At 40.1% G+C, this 23,829-nt stretch overlaps 1 protein-coding gene across 3 annotated transcripts in view; it reads left to right on the top strand.

Annotated features, from left to right (window-relative positions):
* The window catches only part of AFTPH (aftiphilin), a 63,347-nt gene extending 41,112 nt beyond the window's left edge, over positions 1-22,235 (top strand). Inside the window, exons 4-11 of one of the 3 annotated variants that reach the window (XM_018555967.1) lie at positions 413-548; positions 2,403-2,459; positions 3,714-3,833; positions 6,741-6,801; positions 7,423-7,434; positions 9,812-9,895; positions 17,817-17,940; positions 22,082-22,235. In XM_018555967.1, the coding sequence (XP_018411469.1) occupies positions 413-548; positions 2,403-2,459; positions 3,714-3,833; positions 6,741-6,801; positions 7,423-7,434; positions 9,812-9,895; positions 17,817-17,940; positions 22,082-22,226 (739 nt within the window). In that variant the 3' untranslated portion in view covers positions 22,227-22,235. The remainder of the gene's footprint in view (positions 1-412; positions 549-2,402; positions 2,460-3,713; positions 3,834-6,740; positions 6,802-7,422; positions 7,435-9,811; positions 9,896-17,816; positions 17,941-22,081) is intronic. The other 2 variants (XM_018555976.1, XM_018555984.1) reach the window with 2 other exon arrangements.
* Positions 22,236-23,829: the final 1,594 nt, after the last annotated feature.

The raw sequence follows: 23,829 nt of genomic DNA, 5'->3' as shown, positions 1-23,829 counted from the left end.
CAGCTCCCAATACATTTCAGGTGTTTGTGAGTAATTGCAAGCCATTTGTGAATTCTCTCTTGCTTACTTGACAGATGGAGCCGGAGGGTCATGGAGATTGTTGAGATATGGGGAAATTGCCTGTATACAGATTATTGTTTAGTAGTTACAAAGAGGAAGTGTTTTGTTTTTTTTAAACCTTGTAATATTGTCTGTATAATGCATGTGCAGCATTCATTTTGATAATTAACTTTTGACATTAACAATGATTCAAAGCATTTCCTAAACTAAAACATCCTATAGCTGATTTTGTTCTGTGGTTATGTTGGATAATACACTGTAAAACAGATGTATCGTTGTCATGCCGTGTGTACAGAGCTGAAACCTGACAACCTGTGGAAGCTCGCTAACCTGTATTTTTTGTTTTTTAAAGGTTACACCCTGAAGTGCTGGACATATGGGTTGAGCTGCAGGATATCCACGATGCCTTCGGACTGAAGTACCAGTGGGGAGGTTCACATAGCAACAAAAAGCTCTTGTGCTCCCTTGGAATCGACACACGGAACATAGTATGTTAGCTGGGGTCTTGGCGCTATTGTCTGTTTCTGAAAGCCACGGAGCGGCTGGAGAATGGCTCTGTAGGGAAGGAGCAAGCTGCTTGAAGGAACCTGCTAACTAGCTGTTTCAGGGCAGACATCAACTGCTTTAGAGCACAGTCTTGGGTGAATCATTTTTGGCCTTTACTTTTTGCCAGGTGGCCCACTAAGCACATCGAATGCAGTTTCTGTGCTGTGTGGTTTGGCTGGGGAGCTGTCTAGTACTTTATCTTTTGTTAGATTGGAGCTAAATTTCTCTTTCTGTGTTCACTCCACTGCTGTCTAGAAAAAGATCCACAGTTAAACATTTAAAATGTTCTGTTTATAAAAACTCTTAAAGTGACATTGTAGCTGTGTTGCACATTGACCACATTATTCATTAACACAAAACTCAAAAGATCAAAGTTTGCTTGCAAAAAATAGTAAAAGACTAAATGGACAAATCATTCCCAATACTTTACATGCTACAACCTCATGACAACAACATGATTGAAAATCCAACCTCACTGTTCTTTTTAAACTGACCTAAGGAAAATTGATTTAAGTTGATAAAATCATGCCCACACATGGTGGAAGAAAGTAGAAGATGTGCAGGAGAGGGACCCAGCAGTAAGGAGGACAGCAGTAATGAGGAACAAATGTTGGAGTGAAGGGTGATCAGGGGAGGCCAAAAGGACATATACAAAATGAACAATGGAGATGAGAGGGCTTCTATAATGGAGCGCACATGACAGGGTGTTGATGGGATTGGATCATGGGTGAGCAACAAGGAGAACTGGGGACAAGAATTTAACACATGGGACCATATTGTACACTGGAGAGAACTTCAGAGTGAAGGAGGCACAGGAGAAGGACACATGAAAAAACATTAGGGAGTAAAAGAAGAGTGGGCACCGAAGAGGATGACTCAAGAAAATGAGCGAGAAAGCGTAGAGGTGCGGAAAGGGGGAAAATTCTGACTTTGGTGAGAAGGAACAGAACAGAGCATGGTCAAAAAAAGTGGGCAGTCACGGTGAGATGGAAAGAGAGGGAGCTCTTTGCATCTCACAGGAACAGAAATGGAGCAGGAGAGTGGTGAAAAATTACTATGGAAAAAATGATTGCAAAGTGGGGGAGGAGATACTGGAGATAGATGGGCGGAGAAGTGGTCAGAGTGGAGGATAATGTTGTACTGAAGTTGACAGTGGATGTGGAGACCAGGCCACCTTCTTTCATTGCTCATGTGCCCATTGTAGGTGCTTTTGGCTGTGGTCAAGGGTCAGCATGAGCACCCTGACCGGTCTGCGGAAATGCAGCCCCATACGCAGCAAACTGCATTCTCTGTGGGTTCAGATACCTCTCTCGGACCCACCATTAACTTTTTTTTCAGCAAATTGAGCTACAATAGCTCTTCTATTGGATTGGACTATATGGGCCAGCCTTCGCTGATAGGTCCTGACCACTGCAGACTGGGCACATCCCACAAGAGCTGCAGTTTTGGAGTTGATCTGACCCAGTCGTCTAGCCATCGCAATTTGGTCCTTGTCAGAGTTGCTCAAATACGTACGCATGCTTGTTTTTTCTGCTTCCAACACATCAACGTCAGGGACAAAATGTTCACTTGCTGCCTAATACATCCACCCTCTTCCAGGTGCCATTGTACTGAGATAATCATTGTCATTCATGTTGCCTCTCAGGGGTCATAATGTTATGACTGATCGGTGTATGTATTATGTGGTTTAGCTGCCTGAAATTATACTTAAACTATTTTTTCATAAATAGTGTTTTGTAGCATTTTATTTATGTTTTTTAACTCCAACATGTTTTTTTTTTTTTTTTTTTAAATAGTTTTTTACAGCTGACAAGAAGCATCCCGTCATTGTTCCCATGTATGCAGCTGGTCTGGTGAGTCTTTTTTTTTTTTTTTTTTCCTTTTTCCCCCCTGTATTTAAAATTGCATTTCAGTCTTGTACACACAGGTTTAAGCTTGTATAAGGTCAGTGTGTACAAAACAGCATTTTCAGTTTTGTTCCAATTCATCCAAAAGATAATTTTGAGATCAAATACTAATGCTGAACAAGAAGGCTCTCCGGTTTACCCAAAGGGAATTTATTAGGGTTAAGGGGCAAGACTTTGTGCTGGACACCTGAGTTTCTCCACATCAAACCGTGTCTTTTATGGAGCCAGCTTTGTGCACAGGGCCAGGTCATTCTGGAACAGGAAAAGAGTCTTTCACAAACTGTTGCCACAAGGTGGAAATTCACCATTGTCTAAAATATCTTTGCATGTTGTAGCATTAACGCTTCACTGGAAACACCGGAACTCAATCATTTGGAAGGGTATCTACATACTTTTGCCTTTACACTGTACATAATGTATGTGTAATCAATAAAAATCTGTGCATATCAGTTTAGCAAATTAAGCCTTAATAAAATGTAACATGAAATTTTGACATAACTTTCTTGACAACCAATCCACTGCCGTCACTGTCAGAATATTCTAACCCACCAATGTCCCATTACTATAGACCAGGGGGAATTTCCCTAGCCATGCTGTTAGTGTAGATAGGAGAATTGAGAGTTTTTTCTCATTCAGCCCGTGGGTCTCGGAGTGTATGACTAGCCTATGTGTATCTCTTTATGGTATCTCCTACCAGCTACATTATTTGGATGATTTTTATCTCACTGTACTGTTTTAACCTCTTGTTGGCAATCTCCTCATTTGTAGCACCACAATTATTTGGTAGAATGTGATTAAAATGTATGATAATACTTATGCATTTAGCACCACTGTTAGTCAAACAGTCATAACAATTCACAAAATGTACTTTCTGAAAGTACCCCTATAGTATCCCTATAGTTTTAAAGCAAACCTGTATTTTCCTCATTCATATTCTGATACTTTGACAACTCTCTCCCGCAATCCTGTTTGCCCCTCCCAGAGGCCTATGACATACCCGCTGTCTGGTATAGGGAACATATGACTCTGTTCCCTACCTCCTGTGATACAGCACTGGATGTCTACATGGCCAATCCCTAGGTCTGAGCACCATCACATGGGTCCTTAGCCCTGTTGTTTCCAGATATTTCCAGAAAATTATATTATGAAGTTATTAAGAATGTTCTCTTATCAATTTATTTCTTTTACATCTTTGTGTAGGGTATGCTGGAGCCCACGAAAGAGCCCCTCAAGCCTTTATCTGCTGCAGAGAAAATTGCCTCAATCGGACAGTCTTCTCATGTTCCTCCCGATGACATTTCCTCTTCCGATCAGATGCAGGTATATTGGTTGTCTTGTCATTAAGTATCCATATCTACATTCTATTTTAGTTATATATTTTACATTGTCTGTGTATAAAATATACTACTATACGTTGCCACACCTGCCATCAACCTACTCCGCTGTATTACTGCATTAGTGATAATAGCAGTCAGTGCACTGCAGGGAGAAGAATTCTGGTTTGACAGAATTTGCAGTAGATCACTGATTTCTTCCACCATGCAAAGCAGTCTACTCAGTGAACTAACAGAGAGATCCTTTGGACCCCTTACTAATTGACTTCCCCATCAAAGAGAACTAACACACACTGACTTACATACACTTCCCCCTTGTACTATAAGCCAGATTTACAGTAAATTACTTTTCTTTTTTTTTTCTTATTAGGGTAGCATCTGATATGCAAGAATAGTACTTCCTTACTAGGCCTGTGACATCTCACCACATAATGCCGCCCCGTAATCCCCTCCTTTTGCTTGTTAGATGGAATTGCATCCTACTTACACTGCTGACTAGAGGTCAGTGGTGATGGGGGGTTCCACACTGTAGAATATAGGGGCGCTCCCTGCAATTTGGAATATCCAGATGGGAAATCTCAGTTTCCGGACCACCAGATTGTCAGTGGAGCACATACACCAAGATGTTCTCATCTCTGCTACATGATCTCTTCTAAAAACTGACCTACAGACGTCCACCCTTTTACCACCTCATTGTAAGGTTCTGGCCACCTTGTATCCCATCCCAAGATGACCAGTGCTTTCCTCTGTAATGAACAATAAGTATGTTGCTGTGTCCAAGATAGTCAAAGCTGAGAACTAAAGCCTTCCTAGTCCTGGCTACATCTTTAATTATGTACCTGGGGAGCTTTCCTTTAATTAGAGCCTTTCTTACTATGAATAACAGGTGCCTGCACTCCACATCCCACTCCTTCAGCTAGACTTATGGTATAATATATTGTAAGTTTTTTCACAGAAGCTTTGTATTTGTTATATAATGTAATCATATTAACAATTATAGCCATGCAGTTTAAACGGATCCCTACCCTCCCTCACAAACCATTCACTCCATGACAGCCATATGTGAATAAAGCAATTTATGAGATCGGTAGTAGAGATCATCGGAGGGATGCAATTCTTGTTCATGGTTTCATGGAGGTCATATCTTTATTAAATTGTATGTGTAGTTTATGTTCCTGTAGGTTAATTTGTAGAATTGAATTTCCTTATACTCTGTGTATGATGTCTTGGGAGGCACCATGGGTAGAAGGCAGATTCCAGCAGTATTTTTCCTTTTTACCTTCCTTTCCTATTTCTTTTAGAGCAAGATTATATGTAGGACTGAGCAATTTTAGAGGGACAAGTAGAGACAGTCAGTTTACGCTCATCTTTAACACTTTGTTAGGACAGACAGTGTTCAGAACTAATTTACAACTGATTATGAGATCTGCCAGCACAGTACGGGCAGGGTTATGTATGGTAAAAATGAACTCCATGGCCCCCTCCTTAAAGGAGAACTATGAGATGAGTGATTTCCACTCACCTCATAGTTCTAGCCGACCTGTGACAATGAGACTGTCACAGGTCGGCTCAGTAGATCGGGAGGTGAGCGAACACATACCGGGTTCGCTCACCTCTCGATCCTGTCACGGCTCTCTGCCGTGACAGGGGGAGGGCTGGAGTCCCCTCTCCGATCTGCCAGCGCTGACTGGCGGAACGGACGGGGGAGGGGGCGTGTACAGCTGGCTCTGCCTCTAGATAGGCAGAGCCAGCTGTCACTCACGCAGCTGGGCGGATCCCGTCATCTACGTCGGGATCCGCTCCAGCTGCGGCGTCTCAGTATACCGCGAGCTGTAGCTCGCGGTATACTGATTAAAACAAATCCCATATAGAAAATACAGGACCACTATGTGTAAAGAAGAGTTTCATCATGTTTATAGGGTTCATGGCACGGCATGCATTCAGTCCATAGGCTGAATTTTGATCCTGAGGGCAGTCATATTAAAGTAGACTCTGCAGATAACAATCATACCCCATACATTGCATAAATACTAAAAACATTAGGTGTTGAAGTGTTTTAAAAAAAACAAAAAACTAAAACCCTAGTTTGTGTATTAATACCAATTTACTTTTTACACATATCCTAGGTTTAACCTGAATTGAGCTATAACTTCCAGCTCTCTTACAGCTCATTCTGCTGGTTAAACCTGGTATTGCACTTCAACAACAAAACTGCACTTCAAAAGACAACATCCTGAATGCTGACAGTGTAAGGAAGTTGGACTTGTGGCTATGTTTTCCTTTAATTGTTTGGGTGGCACTCAGACACCTCATTGGTTGTGACAGTGATTCACAAGTAAGCAAACTTTGGGAAAAAATTATTCTGTATGCTAATTTTTCCCCAAAGTTTGCTCACTTGTGAATCACTGTTACAACCAATGAGGTGTCTGAGTGCCACCCAAACAATTAAAGGAAAAAATAGCCACATGTCCAACTTCCATATACTGTCACCATTCGGAATGTTGTCTTTTCCTAAATCTTTAGTAGAGCAAATACAGTCCTCTACATTGTTTTACCGTGCCTATACATACTACTGCTAGGAAGCACAATATTATAAGAGCACATATGTGGTTGTTTTCTGCACAGAAATCCTGAGACTTGCACTGTCCCTCCACAGTGTAGGTGGTTACCACCTGTGGTACACATCTCAGTTTGGAAAACACTGCTCTTTGAGTCTGTTGAAACTTTTGTACTGGTATGGTCAGACTTCAGTCCTTCAAGCATTGTAAACAATAGAAAGGGGATTACTATAGAACTGTTGGAGAGGACAACCTCTCTCTGGGGGGAATCTATTTCAAATATTCTTTTTGAAGCTGCATAATGTAATCTTTGTCATGCTTTCTTTCTTTTGCAGGAATCTCTCCCACCTGTCCAGTTTGACTGGAGTAGCAGTGGCCTTACCAACCCCTTAGATGGTACGTCTCTCCGTAGAGCCTCTAGCAGCACACCTAGACATAAGAGAGCTTCACAGACCAAACAATCTTCTCTCTCCTAACCTTTTCTTTGTCTTGTCAGTCTTTTCTTGGGAGATTCAGGCTTTCTTTCCTCTTTCCATTCTCAACACGAGTAGTTGGGCTGAAGTAGATCTATTCATCAGCACAAAGGGCAGCTTGTCTTTGAAAGAGTGTACAGTGTTAAAATGGATTTCCATCTTAATTGCAAATCACTTATCTTGGTGGACTGAACCCCACTTTAGTAATGTACAATGGTCCTCAGAGAAATCTATTACTATAATACCAGATTTTATCAGCAGATGGTACTGAGGGTGAAATTTGTAAATGCAGCTCCTGGTCTCGTTAAATATGGGGGCTGTGGGGGGAATTAACTGTGTCACAAAGTGGTCAAAGGCACATGCTGGATACCCATTTTTAATCAAAACGCCCCCTTAAATGTTTATGGGTTTCAAACTCAAATTTGTTTAATGTAAACTCTAAAATTTCTATAAATCAGAGCATTTGTAAAGTATGACTAGATAGTTCCTGTAAAAACAATATGTTTTCACACTGTTATTTATTTATTCATTGATGTTTGACCAGTTGAAGAGCAAGGTATGTTTACAGCTTGGTTATATATTCATCTGTACATTCCTTTTACTTTCCAATTCTGCTCTAAATTTCCTCATTCAGTAATCTTATTACTGTCCCTATTCTTAATTGTCAAGTAGTGCTAAACTGTTTGACATGCTGACATAATATTTTAAGTATCCTCATACACTGCAGTAGAGGTCTTGAGCTCTTTTTTTTTTTTTAATTAAGACTGTTACTGTACTTACTCCATTGCACTGGTATTGGAGATTGAGTCTTTTCTACGTCAGTCAATGAAGGAAAGCCTGAATGCATTGGTTTCATTCTCTTGCTGTTGTCTTACATCCTGTTACTTATACCTCAAATCTTTCTTCTTAGAATTTTCTGCTTTCTGTTTTTTAATGGGAAATAATTCAGTTTTATGTCCGCAGTTAAGCAAGTAAAATTTAGCAGCTTTTAACACTAGGATGCCCAGGCTTGGCCCACACCAAGGAATACTCAATGGATCCAAAATTACCCCCTTAGTATATTTTAGTACTTTTACTGGGTTTGAAGTGTGTTTGTTATACTTATTATATTTTATGAAAAATACATCAAGACTAGTTTACAGTGTCAAAATGCTTTAATGATATAAGTACAATCATTAAAAATATATTCTAAAAATTAAATAAAAAATTTATTGTTGATAATAAATTGCTTTAATCATTTCTTGTCATTCGGCAACGTTGTGAACTTAGCTTTGCTGAGCTTGAATTACATGTCAACAGCCAAAACTAGCTGAATTATTTATGTTTTTGTAAACGTAGTCTTGATTAAAATATTTCACTTAAACCCGAGATCTCCTGACAATGTGCATTAGAAGCTGCAGCAAGTCAGAACCAGCCTCATTTCCTAGCTGGAGGACATCCAGCATCCTCTGCCCTAACCTTTCTCACTATCGCTGTCCCTGGCCCTCCCATTTCATTAATTGGATTTCAGTTTTCAATCATGGAGGGCTAGTATCACATGTAGGCATTACTTCAGGCAGTCTGCATACAGATTCAGCCTGTCCAGGAACACTCACTCCTCCAGTCTGGTATCCACCCATAAAGGCATTTTGATAGTTGAATTACTCCTCCAAAGAGCCAGCCCTTTGCTTGCTTCAGGGCTGGGCACTCTTGAGAGCTGTACTAAGGCAGGGTCCTCTTATGTTTTTGAGAATATGCACAGAGGCCCAGTGATCATCTCTGGGTCTAAAATAAGGTACTGTATGTAATGAAATTGCAAGCTTTAATTTTTAAGACCACCGATCTTCTGGCTGTACCTGACTAGCCATTCGGAGGTTCTTATTGAAACGCGTTATGGGTGGTGATGGAGCATACAAGACTCTGTAGCCAAGTGTGACTAGATCCAGCATTTGTTGGACTGGCCTGGAGTAAGTGCTAGGTGGGTGTTGAAAGCTTTTCTTTTTATGACAGTTGTTGGAGAGAGAGATGTTTTAAAGAAGCAAGGTGTCCCTCCAGGGTTTAATTCTGGTTGTTTGTGTAAAAATTTGTTTTCTTATTGTTTTAGACCGTGTTCTTGAAAGGGAGGATTATAGGCTGTGTTCCTTACATATGATCTGTCTATTTCCTCGTTTTTTTACATTACATCCATGATAATTCATACATTATCCTAGTATTGTCATTTTTAGATATTGCTGCACGCTGCCTTAAAAGCTAATAAATGTTAACCTTAAGCTCAAAACACAAATAACAACTGACCATTCAATCTTTGTACAATCAGCTTTAGAATTACCAAATCTATGTAACATTAGGACCTACCGAAGCTATCTAATCAGGCAAGAGGTTATATTAAAATGCATATGTATGAATGGTTCCTTAGGGTTTGTGACTCCTGTGTTTGGCCAGGATTAGAACAGGAGGAGCAGTGCTGGCTAACAATATGATGTGCAAACTTAATTGCTGATTGATGTCTTTGAGGTAAGCAAGACCATGTTGTATGTGGGTTAGGTGTCTGGATTAAGACTTCAAACCGGTATCTGCACCAAAACCTAGTGTACTGATCGCTCCTTCATTAAGTGACCAGGGCAGTCACTGTGAAAATACACTGGGTTATTTCCCATTAAATTGTAGAACTGTGTGTATCTTTTTATCTTTTGTTTCCTGTAAAACAAATGTATAGCAATGTACAAGGTCTCAAGATCTATTCTAATCTTGATTTCTTTATATGAATTCTTGCATTTTGTTCGCTCATTCTTGCCAGTAACTATGTAAGCTGTTGGTATTTTCTAACTGTGGCATATTTAGTAATAATATCATGCATGTTTAAGTGTATGTCTTACCCCCTTTTTACACACACAATACTTCCTCTGGCTTACCTTCTTTGTGGCTGACTATCAACGTGGTCTCTGAATTTCAAGCTAGTGGAGGTTCCACTCTCCTGAATCTTGATTTCTTTGGGCCCGTGGATGACAGTGGCTTTAACAGCACCACCACTTTCCCAGGTCAGCTGAGTGTCAGAATGGTTGCCTTAGAAAGCATGAGCAAGTCACTGTGGCTTTCCTACAAACAAGACAGCTGGTTGTTTTTTTGTTTTGTTTTTACTTTAGTGCATATTACCACTAATTATCTTAAGCACCTCAAAAGGAATGTATAATGTTTTGTAAATGATTTATGTTCAAGACTATAATTATAATATTTTTCTAGTTGGGTAAATATGAAATATGACATATAAACCGTTCATATTTACCACACTGCTGACTTATTGCTATGTTGTGAATAGCCTGTGTTCTGAAAAGACCTGAAGAGCAGAACATCAGATCGCAAAACTCAATTCTAATTAAGTAAGATGAAGAACACGTCCCTTTCCCTGTAGTTAGCAGACCCATGTGGATGTTCAGTTAGAAACTGTCATCACGTGAGTGGGCAATGCTAGACTTTCTTGTTGGAAAGCCTACCATCCTCACCAACAAAGTGCTATGTATTAAATATTTATATGTGAAATTAGGGATTTATTGAAATCATGATGGATAGTATATGAAAGATGTTTAAAATTTAAATGAAGTTAGTCAAACACATTTCTAGTTTCCCATTAATATGATGTAGTCATTGTGGTTCTTTTCGCATTCTCTTCCCACATAACGTGGAATCCTTAAAGTATCAGTGGAAAAGCTCACACATACAACAATAACCATTTTGCGGTCATCCTGCGGTAATAAAACAGGCAAGCAATCAGCAGTCAGTTGAACCTGCCAGGACATGAGTGTAGTAGGTGCCATTACTGACATAGTTCTAGGTACAAGTTCTAGGATTGTCGTTCATATCTTTGATTTACTACTTAGTTTTTTGGAACACTTACTATGAACATTCTACTTTCAGGTTAGTGACTTAGATGATAATAAAGCAGAGAGGAAGCTTTTAAGTCAACAGTGGCAGCTCCCACATTTTGGTCATGAGAGGTTCCTTTTAAGATAAGCAGTCTTTCTGATGGCATCTGCATCATTATTGGTATTATTGGTATCAAAGCTTTCTAATTCAGTTATTATGCAGCTCTGAGTGTTCTATCAGAGCAAGGTGTAAAAATCTGCAGAATTCAAGAGCCAGCAAGTACATGGAGTGTATATTTTATGTGTACCAACTATCTGGTTTCTAGAGGGGTGTCCACTGATGACTTAAAGTGTAGTTCCACTTTTGCAGTCAAATAAAAGAGAACCCCTCTATATGTTTCTTATATGTTCCCATTCACACAGCATACCTAAAAATATATTTTTAAAACATAATTCTTACCTTTTTAGAAGTATCTATGGTGAACTCCTTTGTGCAGATTCCAAACTACCATGAGCAGTTTGAATGTGAAACTAGAGGGTCAGACTGAGCATCTTCTCATTAACATGCAAAGCCTTTTTAGTTCAACCCACGGGCTAAAAAATAGAACAGATTCTTCCATTAACGCTTAAGAGCATTGATGGAGGAATGTTGGCTGCAAAGCACCATTTGTTCAAAGACTTTCCAACCGGCTCCTTAGATCAGCTGATTGAGGGATCCCAGCTGGAAAGGCACCCACTGTGTGAATTTTGTCCGGTTCATGAAGAACTGTTTGAAATTCGCATAGCGTATGGCCAGCTTAAGGTAGGAAGGGCAGTATTGATGACACCACCCTGACCTATAAGAGCCATTTAAGAAAAGTGAATAAGTAGGAGTTTGTGGTACCGTTTTGTATCTTCCTGTAATCTTCGATATGTCAGCATTTGGGAGGGGAAGAAGCAGCACAAGGCTCCAGTCAGTTGTACTGCATGTAAATGTGTTGAATAAGGACATCCTGATAGTAGAGAGCAGAATGAGCAGAGGCATCAATTTGGTGCTGTACTCGCTGTCCATTTAGAAGGCTGGGGATGGCAAGTGGACACCATTGTATTATTTAAACTAGAAGTGCTGTCACCCAACTGGCTGTGCCATGTAAGGGGGCTTTGTAAATCTCAGGAATAGATGGACAAAAATACAAATACTTTGGCAAGTAAAACACGCTACCATATATGTACTATATTTGTGTGTTAGTTGATTGCAAGCTCTAATGATGCAAGAACACGTTCAGTTTCTTGGTCATGCACATATATATGTCAATTAAAAGCCCACAGACATCTTTAATCACTAGAGTAAGATGATAATAGGTATCAAATAAATTCCAAACGCCCGACAGTGAAACTATATGCATTTAGCATCTGCTAGAGCAGAGGTAGACAACCTTGGCACTCCAGCTGTGATGGAACGACAAATTCCATCACGTCTTTGCCAATGGGACTTGTAGTTCATCAACAGCTGAAGTGCCAAGGTTGCCTACCTCTGTGCTTTCCTGTAAGAAGTCTGTTTCTCGCTGGCTTCACTGCAGCTATTGTAATTCACATTACACATCAAAGCTTCCCAAGCACATGTAAAGGACTCCACTGAAGTATTATAAAAAGCAGCGTGATGAGCTGCTGTTTATGAAGAGGGAGGATGATATGTTCACAGTAAGAGATTGGACAGGAGCGCCTCTATGCAGCCTGCTGAAGCTTGGCTCCAGGGATTTTTAAAAACCCCTTCAGTGTATACCAATTTGTTATGGTCACCATAGACCTCAACTTACTTGGGCTCACTGTGTACTCATCGAGTTATGAAGTCAGTTTTGAGATATCTGTATGCACTTACAGTTTAAAAGATCCCTTAGATTTTCTAACCAACAAAAAAACCATTGGGACTTTAACAATCTTGTTTTCAGGATGTCTTTGAACAATAACTGTTATGCATTCCACTTGTTCTTAATTCTATCCTTTTTTATATTTTTAACCAAACCATAATAAAGTCATGCAATTTATCCAGATTGCCATATTGTAGTTTGTTGCTATTGTTCAGTGACTCACTGGTTTTGAATGTTCACTTTAAATGAAGATGCCACATCAATACATCGTAGTTCCTGGGTGCAACTGGTCTAATTCTAATGGCCCATTTTGAACATATATATCCATATGTACCTCTTTGAAAATAGTCATCGTAGGCCAAAGCCTAACTGCAGGTATTAATAATTCAAGTTGTGTCATCCCTGTACAGATGATGAAGAGCATATTGCTTTTTTTTAGGGGAAGATCTAGCAAAGAGTAATACTTACTTTACTCCATGGTCCAGGATTTTTACTCTCTATCGGTTCTGATTGTGATGTCTGGTTGTTTCAAAGCTGCTTTTTTTGCCAGTCTTGTGGCTAGCCAATGTCATCGCATACAGTACTGGCCCAGCAGCCAACCCAGTTGCCCTGCATTGTTCATAATGACATAGGAGTGCTCATCTACATTCCCACACAGGAGGGGACCGCCAGCTGTCCATGGACTGTGGAGTAAGGTAAGTATTACTCTGTGTTAAAAACAAGCGTTATATTATTCATCAACGGGGGGAGAGGGGACAATATTGAATATTCTATTGCTACACATTGTTGGGCTTTAAGTGTACATGAAACATGTAATGTTGGGGTAACAGGGATTTGGCTTGATATCAGCATGTTCTAGGGGCAAGTGCTGAAAAAAACAAAGCAAAGAATTCAGAACATTCTCTAAAGTACACATACAAATTTTCTCCTTTTAAGTGGGTGAAAGGTTTATGAAAAATATATACGTTGTGTGAAAAATATGAAACACTGAAAAAGGAAAAAAAAAAACATACATAGGTATACATTGTTATGTGGCTTGTGCCTAGAAACTAATAGCATTCCTGTGTAAGGTGAAAAAGGGTGCATATTATCAATCAACCAGAATTCAAAGTGTTCATTGATAATTTCATATGATGCTACAAATGTGCATTGATATTTGGCCTGCCTTTTACTCTCATTTCACTACTAACAAGTCTACTAATGCAGCAGTTTGCACTCTTGGGATCACTTTTGGCTTTTCTAAATCTAGAATATATAACTTTAGAACATTAAATGAGACAAAAAAAAATTGCCTTGGTTAATTTAACCACTTCAAGACCAGGTGTTTAGACCCCCTTCCTGGCCGGGCCATTTTTCAGTGTTCAGCCCTGCAGTCCTTTGACTGACGTTTATTCCGTCATGCAACGCTGTACTGAAATGAATTTTATACCATTTTTTGGGGACAGATGGGGCTTTATTTTGGGGGTATTTAATCACCACTGGGGGTTTTATTTTTTATTATAATTAGGAAAAATTACAGAACTTTTTTTTTAAAAAAAGTTTTTTTTTACATTATGTTAGGAAACATTTATTATTAACCAGTTTTTTGGTAAAATATAAAATATTGGGTCACGTCGGGTAAATAGACACCAAACATGTCAAGCTTTAAAATTGCGCGCACCCGCGAAATTGCAGAAAACTACCATACCCAAAATTGGCCATAGGCGACGCTTTAAAAGCTTTTACCGCTCATCAGTTTAGTGTTATCAGTGATTGATGGCCCTAGACTTATTGCTCTCACTGCGACGTTCGCGGCGATATGTAACATGTGCGGCGCAATGGGCGCAATGGTCTTTTTTGCACGTATGCGCCCCCGACGCATGTTTGCATGCGTGTATGTATGGGTTTATTCTTTTTTTATGTGTAACTTGAAATTGGGGGGGAACTTAATGGCCCGCCGTTTTTCTACTACGGCCGGCCCGGAGGCAGTTAAAGCTAATTGCTTTATTGCCTTCTTCCCTAAAAGCACATACTCACCTTCCCTTTGTTCAGCTGCTGGGAGCAAGAAAAGAAGTCCTGTTTAAGCTCCAGGTTGCTTTAGTCAAAGCTTACACGTCGCTGAGGATTTTTTCTGTGCCCTTGTGACTGTGCTAAGCCAATCATAAATCACCAGCACTGTCACGAGACAGGAGTGAGTCGTATTTTCCTCCATACTCAGAATTACTGGGTATTTTCAGTACATCCTTTGGCTAAACAGTCTTTTAGTAGGATAGGTTAGTATGTCCTTATGGAGTTGGGGGGAAATAAAGCAAACCTGTATAGGATAAATGCAGGGTTGTTGTATGAAAACATTGTTAAAGCCCATCCCCAGTTAAAAGAATGACAGAGCAAGAGTTTCATTTTAAAACAAATCTGTCACAACGAAAAACATGGAAGCTGCCAATGCTGACCTCTCCTTCTGAATATGCTAGTTTCCTGGCTACAATGCTAATCCTCTTGCTACAGTACTTTTAGTCACTGACCCAAAACAAGTGTGTTGATAAAGGACTACTGACTTTTCCCGGCCTTTGCTGATCTGCATACACGCGCCAGGTCAATGACCAACAATGAGTTGAAGCAAGAGCATAGCAGTCAGGCAACGAGCCATGGCATCATCCAAATTTCTCTTGTTACATGTCTACCGTAAAAACTATTTTCTTGCCTCTATCTGGTTTTCAGGTTAAATGTACTAAAACGTTAGTGGGACAGTTGGGTTTGACGGGCTCAGCCTTTATTCATCATCTTGAGATATCAATATAAGAGCTGCCATGTCATATTGTATATACTGTACTTAGGGATAAATGATACAGGAGTTGAGGTTTATCAACATTTCACAATACACCAATACTTTCACATCTGGGGAAAAGGACAATGTCTGTCTTCCCAACTCTCACTCCCATTTGCATATGGCATTTGCTGCAAAATGACAGGTGCACTTTAACACATCTGTGACCTCACCATGCTTTTAACACACTTAACACATTTAACTTGTTTCTGGGAAAGTCATGTGTCCAAGCGTATTAAACATCTGAGATTATTTTTCTTTCTTGTGTGCGTGTGTCACTGGCCATACCTGGGAACTTAACAGCTGATGCGTTAAAATACACTCCATGCACCGAAAAGTTTTCCCTGATTGGCGTATTGGTCACATGTAAATTATGATGCTATATCCATTCATCTGTCTTTTAAGGAGATGTATTCAAAAAATTGACAGTGCTGTCTGACTCTGCTATCGGTAATAATGACAATGGTCAGCTGCTTATACATTTTCCCAGGCATGGTGCAGAGCTGTTTTGGTGCCTTGTTTGCTGTTTTTGGGTGTGAAGAAGTATGATTGGATTTGTGTCAGTTTAATGTCCGTTTTGGGCTTTCATGGCTTTGCAGGTGGAGGGGCATATTTATTGGCAGCACATTTAGTGAGTTTTGCTTTCGCTTTGTATTTATTGTCACCTTCAGTTAATTCTCAAATGTAGTTGGGTTTAGATTTGGTATTTAAAACTTAAAGGTATTTAAATGTGGCACATGCACAGTAAGCGTGTAGAATTTGTTACACACCCAATCAACTTGGCATAGAACTGTAATTGAAATATACATTTTGTTTTGTTAAAAAAGAGCAAAGTTGATCTATTTTCTTTAAAAAAATAACACAAAAGAGTATAAACAAGGACACATTTCTTACTTCATAAGCAAAAAAAAATAGTATAGTTGTACTTTGTCCCCTACTTTTCCTCTGGTTGTTGCTAGTAGTTAAACAATATGAATATCAGGGCAGTTTAAAGAATGGCATTTGCACCTGTTTCCTGTTGGTAAATCTACTGGTTCTTTTAGTTTACATATTTAAGTCCCTTTTCACACAGGCGGTCCGATGTGGTCAGAAAGTGACAGGCGGACCCAGTCAGATGCCCACTGTTAGTCTATGGCCGTCCATTTACACCCAGTTACCCCCTACTCCAGCCAGGTCTGGAAAAGCAAACGGAACAGTGTTCTATTTCCACAGACCTGATCATGCTGGATCTGATGTAAATGGACACATGTCTGTTTATATCCGACTTCCCATAGACCAACATGGCATCTGGTCACTTCAGTTTTTTCCTCCATCGAAAGATGGAGGAAAAAACTGAACAGACATGAATGTAACAACTGTGACATCCGATCCGCACTGCCCTGCCTGTGTGAAAAAGGCCTGAGTATTGTCTTTATGGTTCAAGACACCATGATTTTCCTTTCTTGGCAGCACCCATGTAAGGTAACGGGTCTGGTCTAGTGATTAGGACAGGAAGTAGAGGGCTCATGAATTTTCCTATACATGTTAATAAAAAAAGAAAACACGTCGGGCCTGAATGATCCTGTGTGTTCTTTCTGCCCAGCCACCAGTCATATTGTTTCAAGGCAAGTTTTGATTCTAATGGCTGAGAGGTAAGTAACATGTTAGTACATCATGCCTTTAGTTTAATCTTTGGAGGACAGAGGCATCTTAGGAAGAACATAAAACAGTCACAACAAAGTAGAGATTCAGGCTACAGATTCACTTCTTTGGATCATAAAATGAGTTGTTCACAAAAACCTCACAAGGGAAATACTTTTGATAAATGTATCCATTCTGGATTTAATATCACAATGTTCTAGTGTAAGTCATTTAGTGATAACATACTGTTACATTTGTTACTTTTCCCAGCCTTTGAGGAAGCCATTTCTTGGAAAAACAAATTGTTACCAGTGTGTTTTGGGTTTCAGTGTCCTTCATGCTTCCGCAAGCTTAATGTAGTGGCATTAGTTTCATTTTTGAGTGTTTTGGTGTGCGTCTTCTACATGCTTCTGTAAACATCTGAGTGCGCCCAGTGCAAGGCACCTTTTTATTATGCCAATATTAACAAACTTATTGCGGAAGGTATTTATCATTTTGATGCACATGTATGACCTGGTGTTGATGCTGATAAGAGCCCTAGTCTATATGTGCAACGAAGAAGCCTCTTTTTGTATCCCCCACGGTACTTTCTTCAGGAGAAGGGGGATGTATTACTCTAGAAATAAGAGTCCATGAATGAAATGTTGCGGAACCATTTATTAGCTGCCAGTGCACTTCTGGGAATATCTTCATGTATTAAACTTGGAACCCCATGTCCCATAACCGAAACACTCGGATGTTTAGAGATTTGTGTGGGTTGTGGTGGTTTTGATTGGACTGGTGACAATGCTGAGGTTTGCAGTTGCTGATTATCATTTTATACTGCAAGGTGTGGATCCCGAGTTATATGCGTTGACAACTTCGAAAGTGGAATGCTCAAGTGCCAGCAACAAAGTGACGGACGCATTTGCAAGACTCATGTCTACAGCAGAGACTACAAGCACATCTGCAAGGTGAGTTCATCTGAGTTGTAAGTATGTAAGTGATCCCTTTAATTCATTTGTTATAGCATAAAACTGCATCAATGCCACTTATCTTTGATATCCTTTCAACCTTCTAGGGTGGCTACTTTTGTTCCCCATGGTCCCTGTGTGTTTTGTAAAGTTGCCACCGCTCCAAGCTCACTCCTGTGATGGACTACAATCTCATGTTTGGTTTACTTATTTGTATTGAGATTGTAGTCCATCATGGGCACAAGCTTAGAGTGGTGGCTACTGTACACACACAGGGACCATGGTGAACAACAGTAGCCACCCTCCAGAAGGAAGGACAGTGTCCGCACCAATTCAGAGATGATTTCAGGATCTGCAGTCAGTGTTCCTCTCTAATTTCTATTGTATTAATTCGCTTAGACGTATTGAAAACTAAAACTTTCAGATGGCTTATCTGGTCTCCGCAAGACTGCTAATTGCAAAGCGTGTGTACAACAAGCCTCTAGAGCAGGGTTAGGCAACCTTGGCTCTTCAGCGGTGGTGATGCTAAAATTCCCATCATGCTTCTGGGAGTCATGTCTGTGGCTGCCAGTCTTGCAATGCCTCATGGGATTTGTAGTTTTAGTACAGCTGAAATGCCAAGGTTGTTTACCCCTGCTCTAGAGGGAGAATCTGCTAATCTGAAATGCAGACATAAGAAAATATGAAATTCAGACATAATAAAAATATAGACCATCAACTACATGAAATACAAAAGTCACATAAAATATTAGTTTCAGGTAACTGTTACAACAGTAACCCAGAATGCATATTACTGAAAACCTGTCATTGTTTCCAATTCAAGCCATTCTTGATATCTCTAGAAATTGTGCATTTATAGAATCACATTAGTACATCAGTTTCGGCAGAGTGGCCATTTCCCTTCTACAATTTACTTTTCAAGTGTTCCTTCATAAAGAACTACTCCTCTTGACATCTAAGCTGACCATTTAACATAACTCCAATGAACTGAGACTAACAAACTTTCTTTAAAAAAAACCTACTGTCTATGGGCCCTTGAAGACTCTAATAATGGTGCATACAGTACATAGAGTGTATGTAACCTGTGCGGAGGACCTTTATGGCCCTGTGTGGAGTTATTCCTCTCCCCTTAGCATGCCATATAAGAGGAGGTCTGATTTAGGAAAAAAGATGGCCTGAATGGGAAATATATAAAGCCATAAACAAAAAGGTGGGTTTCTTCTTGTGCTATGCTTTTGTAGTTGGAGCCCTTTCACATGGGCATTCCATTCAGGTCTGTCTGTCACTTTTTGGGGCAGACCTGATCGAAAGCCAGATCTAAACGGATATGCGTCCGTTTACATCCGATCACCCCCGGCTCTGGCCAGGCCCTGAAAAACGGATAAGAGTTCTGTTTGCTGGTCCTGATTATGCCGAATGGGGGTAATCTCTTGGTAAGCTTGGTTGCGTTCTTTTATGGGGTTCAGTGTAACCCTTTAGTCAGTCAGCTCAGATCTACATTTCCAAATGAACAAATGCAGTGCATGAGGCGCATAAAGGGCTCGTTCACACCAGGCTCAACAGAAGGACAATCTAAAAACAATTGCTGTTTATGGGCCCCGTTCACACTAAACTAGTGCACTGGTGTTCGTTGATTTTAAAAAAAGGCTGCCTGCTGCATTTTAATGCAATGCACATTGATACAATGTACCTATCAAAATACCCCCAAAAAAGTTTCGTATTTTGACCCTACAGAAAAAAAGCATCTTAGCTTGCATTAAAATGCAGCTCAACACATTGAAAAAAGCATATACACGGGTGCGTGTTTTCTGTATGGTTTATATGTGCATTGTGTACATACATCTAAATAAGCCTAAAAAACATTCTAAGTGGTACATGGGTTGTAAGAGGTGGACATAGGTCAGCTAAATTAGATCAACAATCATATTCTGCTTCATGTTGGTGTAATAATTCACACTAACTAATCACAAAGTATAATCAGCCAAAATTAACATTGTGCTTAATAAAACCTTGCATAAGAAACAGGACTCCTAGGTAAAAATGACTACTCAGTTTTGTTTTACATAAAGTGAGGAGGAGTTAGAACTTTTGTCAGGTTTTTACTTCTGTCTGTGACACTGTTGGGGAGATTTCTCCACATTTCCTGCTCTGAGGTAAAGCGGTGTCACAGGGACAGGAAGGTGCAAACAGCAGTTAAAACATTGCATGAGTTTATACCCTTCTCCATTCTACTAAAACATTCGTTGGTTTGGTCTGTGTCCCTATTGGAGAGATTTTCCTCTCTTCCATTTGATTAGGTTTTTATTGCTGTCTGTCATCATTAGAGACATTCACCCTCTCTGTTTGTTCTAGTGTCTGTTGCCACCCAGATAGAAAGTATATTTATCTAAAATATTGAGCTACGCTGGCCATACACTTTTCCAGTGTTGATCGAGAAATCCTGCTGTTTGCTTTGTATTCTGACAGCGGCCGATGGCCTCTGTCGGAATACCCGTACAGAGTTCGTCTGAAGATTTTCCAACTGGCTACTTTGATTAGCGGATCAAGGGATGCCAAACCAACAGCAGCACCCACTGTGCGAATTTCGCCCAGAAGTGAATGTAAATCTCATTGGGATACACACATAGCAAAAACAAAACAGTTTTAACTATTCCCTACCTAAACATAAAAAGAAAGTTTTGGCTTTTAATATATTTTTAAGTACACAATAAACTATTAGATAATTAGATATAAAACAAGCAATGCAATCATTCACGTGGTGTACTGCTTTATAATACACCAAATAAATACTGTTAGCAGCTAAACAGCAAATTTAGTTTTGTGGGCCTTTACTAGGGATGCACCGACATCGGTTTTTCGGTATAGAGTATGAGTACCAATACTTTGCTTTCGGTACTCATCATAACCGAGTACCAATACCGGTGCTTCCGCTGGCATGGAGCCGGCTTCCCAGGCTATCTTATTGCCCAAGAAGCCAGCTCCATGTTGTCTGGTCGGCTTGCTTGTGCTTGGCCGGGAAACCGGCTTCCCGGCCAATCAGAAAGCCGGAGCGATGAGTAATGACCCAGCTTCCTGATTGGCTGGGAAGCCGGCTCGATGCTGATTGGCTGAGAAGCTGGCTTCCCGGCCAATCAGAAAGCCGGAGCGATGAGTAATGACCCAGCTTCCTGATTGGCTGGGAAGCCGGCTCGATGCTGATTGGCTGAGAAGCTGGCTTCCCGGCCAATCAGCAAGGAACTGGCTGTTAGGCCGGCTCGAAGATGATTGGCTAGGAAGCTGTCTTCCCGGCCAATCAGCATGGTGATGGCTTTTCAGCCAATCACAGAGGCGGGTCATTACTTGCCACCCTGATCGCACTGGAAGCTGGCTCCATGTTCCCCGTCCTCTGACCGTAAGTTCCCGTATCGGAGAAGGTATTGGTGAATATGGGCGAGTAGGAGTACTCGCCTAAATATTAGGTATCGGTATCGGTGCATCCCTAGTCTTTACACCACAAAAATAGGGAGAATTGTGGAGTTCACCAGTGACAATAGCACAATAATAAGCATTACCATAGATCCCAGCTTTTTACTGTAGTATATTCAGCATGCACTGAATGTGAAAATTAGGTCATGAGAAATCAATCCTAGCACAAACAAGGCAAATTGGCAAGTTTGGAATTTTTGTATTTAATGCAAATTGTATGCAAAGATTATTTAAACTCTGTAAACCAAAGATTATACTAATGATAACTGTGTCCAAATGTTAAGATTTGTGCAGAGAAAATATGTATTTATATACTAGTTGTGAACAATCCTAGGCTCAGTGCTCAGTTATTTTATATATAATACATATGGAATCATCGACCTTGTGTATAAAACTGGGGGGGGAAGAATACGACCTAAAACCACACTACTCTCATTTTTTCTGTCATCAAATTTTTGATTGCGGTGGGAAACATGTCCCCTTTCCCTTCGTTCTAAGTTTAATACACAAGACCTCTGGGCTCTGACACTGACTTCAACATGGAAGTTGTCATAATACAGTATACTATTAATCATGTATGAACTCTCTCGTTTGCCATCTCTCGTTTTTCCATGTTCTTAATTATGTATGTATATTTTTGGATTAACACACTGTCCTGTTCACTTCTACTCAACAGGAAACCTCGGAGAGATGAGAACCTTAGCAAAGAGGCTGCCAAAGTCATTGCCAGCCTCCCTGACTTGTCTTTCATGCATGCCAAGGTGTTGATGTTCCCTGTCTCATTAACACCTTCAACAAGTTCTCAACACAAGGTAGACTGATCAGACAAGGAAAAAACTAAATCCAAAAAGCATTGGATGTTTTATATCCAAACTTTTTAAAGCGGAAAAAAATGTCTGCTACATTCAACCACTTCAGATGAAGTGTTGGTAAGCAGACTGACAAAGGGTATATATACACTCTGATGTATAGTTCAACACTGAATCCTTCATTTATATGAGAAATATTCCAATTAATTTGTATATAATGGCAAGGGGAATTCTTTTTTTCTGATGTGCTGGGTTGCATACACTGGTGGATCCTTTCTTAATAAAAAATCAAAAACAGACAAACGTGAACATGCAAAACCTTCACTGCCTGTGAGCCTATTGCGGTGACATCATCTCCCCCTTTTCCAGTTGTATTACTGTTGTTGTACTGTTACATATAAGTGTTCAATGTTGTTCATTTTATGTGTTAAGTTGACTTGAATAGATGTGGAGCTGACATCAGTGTGTAACCCACCTCTGAACAGCAGCCCATGTGGCAGAGGTCGGGTTAAAGCATGACTCATTATCTTTCTGGCAAATTTGCTCTATTAAGAAGGCAGCAATATCATCCATTTTATACAGAGTTTATACCTGGCTTGCCTCTTTTTGTGTGTGCAATTGGTCTGCAAGTCATGGAAGTATTATCAGACAGTCTGTGCTGCTCATAACAACTTGGAGACTGCAGAGGAGGATCTGGTTGTTGTGGCCAACATAAACTAATGCTGGCCATACAGCACTAACATTTTTAGTAAAAACCATTATTTTTGGAAAGTTTATTACATTTTTTTTTAATGGTTAATGGGGGTCAGATCAACAATCCTTTTTAACTGCAGTGACAAAAAAAATCGAAGGAGCAGGATGGAAGATTTTTCTCAAACCGAATTCTAACAAAGAATGTGGTTTTCGCAGCAGGCCAGCCCCAGCAGCTCCTCCGAGAGCAATGGGAGCGGAAGCTTTGCAGTCATGTGACCACATAGAAAGCCATTTTTAAGACAAAGGTATTTACAGTGTAATTTATCAGAAACGGTATGTGGGACAAGCGGTAACAATGTAGAAGCAACATCTAAAAACTGGTTTATAGTAGTCGTTCCGTCTATTGTAACAGACCAGGTTATAGTCCGGTTTTATGAGTGTTGGGACTCCAAATAGTGTCCCAGGTTATTATAAATCTCTAGTGTTTAGGACTTCAATTGTGAAGAGTTAAGCTATCTATACATGGCTCACGTTTCGGCTGATTCCTGTCGGCACTACCCGACTTGACAATCTATTTTTTAAATTCAAAGGAAACAGGTGAAAAACTGTTGGCTGAGCGGTGACTTCACCCTATCAGATGCTGTCACTGTATGGACAGCCGCAGGTACCGGTGACAATCTGATTACAATAGTCGGTGCAGATTCCTCCATCAGCGAAGTTTAGCATGGATGGGAGAACTGAGTGATTTTCTCTAGTTGCCTCGCAGGCTGAGGGAGAGAAATCTGCATGTGTGTGACTAGAGTTACAGTAAACTGTAACTTGGGATCCCAGGAAAGCGATATTATGGCATTTAGGGAGCGAATTTTAAATTGTTGAGCACAATTGCTATATCTAGTTTAAAAAGATCAAATCTATATTTTCT

This window comes from Nanorana parkeri, unplaced genomic scaffold (assembly GCF_000935625.1).
Source record: "Nanorana parkeri isolate BGI_ZX_2015 unplaced genomic scaffold, ASM93562v1 scaffold11, whole genome shotgun sequence".
NCBI lineage: Eukaryota > Metazoa > Chordata > Amphibia > Anura > Dicroglossidae > Nanorana > Nanorana parkeri.
This window is presented reverse-complemented; position numbering and strand designations above follow the sequence as displayed.